This window comes from Austrofundulus limnaeus, unplaced genomic scaffold, assembly GCF_001266775.1.
Source record: "Austrofundulus limnaeus strain Quisiro unplaced genomic scaffold, Austrofundulus_limnaeus-1.0 Scaffold10, whole genome shotgun sequence".
Lineage (NCBI taxonomy): Eukaryota > Metazoa > Chordata > Actinopteri > Cyprinodontiformes > Rivulidae > Austrofundulus > Austrofundulus limnaeus.
Genome location: NW_013952412.1, coordinates 3,499,133 through 3,501,565, shown reverse-complemented (window position 1 = coordinate 3,501,565; position 2,433 = coordinate 3,499,133). Strand labels below are relative to the sequence as shown.

General features: G+C 37.7%; 1 protein-coding gene across 1 annotated transcript in view; it reads right to left on the bottom strand.

Annotated features, from left to right (window-relative positions):
* Positions 1-2,433, bottom strand: part of LOC106513169 (CUB and sushi domain-containing protein 1) — a gene marked incomplete in the record, with an annotated part of 415,244 nt that overhangs the window by 66,972 nt on the left and 345,839 nt on the right. The window contains 4 exon segments of the mRNA XM_014001862.1: positions 119-215; positions 346-470; positions 1,366-1,569; positions 1,747-1,842. Coding sequence (XP_013857316.1) covers positions 119-215; positions 346-470; positions 1,366-1,569; positions 1,747-1,842 — 522 coding nt within the window.

The following is a 2,433-nucleotide window of genomic DNA, read 5'->3' as shown; positions in this document are numbered from 1 at the left end:
GTGTGTGTGTGTGTGTGTGTGTGTGTGTGTGTGTGTGTGTGTGTGTGTGTGTGTGTGTGTGTGTGTGTGCGCGCGCTATCCATGCATGTGTCTCTAGAAATGCCTGGGCATGTCTTACCAGAGAAGGATCCAAGTTTTGGAGCTGTCATGTCTCCTCCATCATAAATCTCTAGAGAGTCCCAGTTGTGTTCAGTTGCAAATGTCATGACTTGGATCTGAACAATAAAGAAGCAAATAAACCCAATTCAGCAATGAAGCTTTCAAGTTCAAAAGCTTTGTTCATTGTCAGTATATGCACATTAACACAATACAGCTAACTGTACACATGTGTATACAACTGTGTACCTGTATTCCAGCCCCTTCACTGACATGAATCCTCCACAGACAGTTTAGAGCATTTGGGTAAGGTTCAGGGTAGCCAGGAGACAATATCGTACCACGACGTTCAGTCAAATTGCCACTGCAGGGAACTAGAACGAAGACATCAAATATAAATTTCCAAGAATAATGTATTAACTAAATTGCTAGCAGTTAGGACCGGATGTCAGAATTTAGCCTAGAGAGCCCAGAGACAAACAATATGGTGTTCATTTCACCTCTTCAGGGAACTACAGAGAACAAATGCTATTTGCGGTACAAATTGATGTGACAGTCWAAGTTGTTAGCAAAATGCTAGCTTTCAGCAGTAGGAAATTTCATGCSAGCAAATAATAATTGTTGTTGGAAAAAAAACATCAAAACTCTGAAACTCCAATCACTTATCACAGAACGATTACCCAGGAAGTCTGATTGCTTAAGGTTATTTTTATTTTCCTGGTTACGTTTGTGCTTGGGGTTTGTGTGGACAGCACTGATGACTGAAATTCTGAGCAAAWTGAAATTAACCTAGGCAGTCTAATACACAAAACAAGGAAATGTAAACCTGAGTGTGGTGTTTTACAGATTATCTCAGTGTTAATTTGATGTGTTTATATAATGCCAAAAGCTAAAATAGTAAAAACACAAAACTGTGTTATTTTTTTACGGTAATTTCTTTTTACATCAACTCATTAARAAGTAGGACAAAGTTAAATAAAGCCTGGAGTAACAGTGTATGCCTATTTAGGATTAACTAGAATGCATATGGCACCCTTCTAACCAACCAGGCTACWCAAAAGGTTTTACAACCAGACAGCAGTCCACTAACACTCTTGGTTTGTGAATCAGTATATTATGCTATGATTCAACTGTGAAAAAGTTTTTAACATTTTTATAAATGAGCCATTTGCAGACCGAATCTTGCTGTAAAAATCATTTGCCACTTTATTGTAGACCTGCATTTATTCTTCATTTATTTATTCTTTTCTYCATGTTTGTCTGCCGTACCTATACAGGTTGGTGTTGTTGCATTCCACTGTGCCAGGGCACCTGGTATGGCCTGGCATTGAATCGCACTGGATCCTTTCAACAAATAGCCTGGACTGCACTCAAAACGAACAACGGAGCCCGCTGAGAACTCTGAACCAATCCGTCTGCCATACCGAGGTTCTGGCACTGAACTGCACTGACTGTCGCTGGTCCGAGGCACAGCTGCAGCCATGAAAGTAATGAAATTATTATTATTATGAGAAGCAGGAGAAAAAAGAAAAAAATGAAACTGCACAGCAGACATGTTCACACTTGTCTTTATTTGAGTATGAACCTTTGTGTGTACRCCAAAGTATGTGAAATAAAGAGCAATACATCAGCAAGTTTGGTGTACRTTACCTTGATAGACAAAATGAAAGCCTTTAGCTGATTGGCCACTCTTAGCACTGAACCGAAGCATGATCTGATTGGAAGTTGCTAGTGGTAATGTCTCTCCTGTAACAAATACACACATACAGTATGCATCCATGAAGATGATGAGATTATTAAATAAGATAAGATAAATAATAAACTGTTCTTAATGTTTTGCCTGGTGAAATAAAGGTTAAATTAAAAAAGATAAATAAAATAAGATTCATTAAAAGGAATACTATAAAACTACTTAAACCTAGCTCTTGAAAACAGTGCAAACTTTATTTCTTTTTATCCTATATAAAGTAGCAACCAAAAGTTCAATATAAACACTGAGACAAACCCGACATGCTGTTCMACATTAATCACATATTTAACTAAGTATTGAACTGTGCAGTTTATTGAATAAATTTGCCAGCAGCAGAGATTCCACTTCATTTTTTGACTTATGGTAAAAATGGATCACATTGAACAGAAACCTAACACACACGTCCTCTCACTGGCACATGCAAAAATATATTTATATGCTAAGATGTAAACAAGTAACAGCACAAAATGGGGAAAAATACAGTCTGATGTGGCTGACATTTAAAATCCTTCATTTGCTGTGTTAAGGGGTGTGTGTGTGTGTGTGTGTGTGTGTGTGTGTGTGTGTGTGTGTGTGTGTGTGTGTGT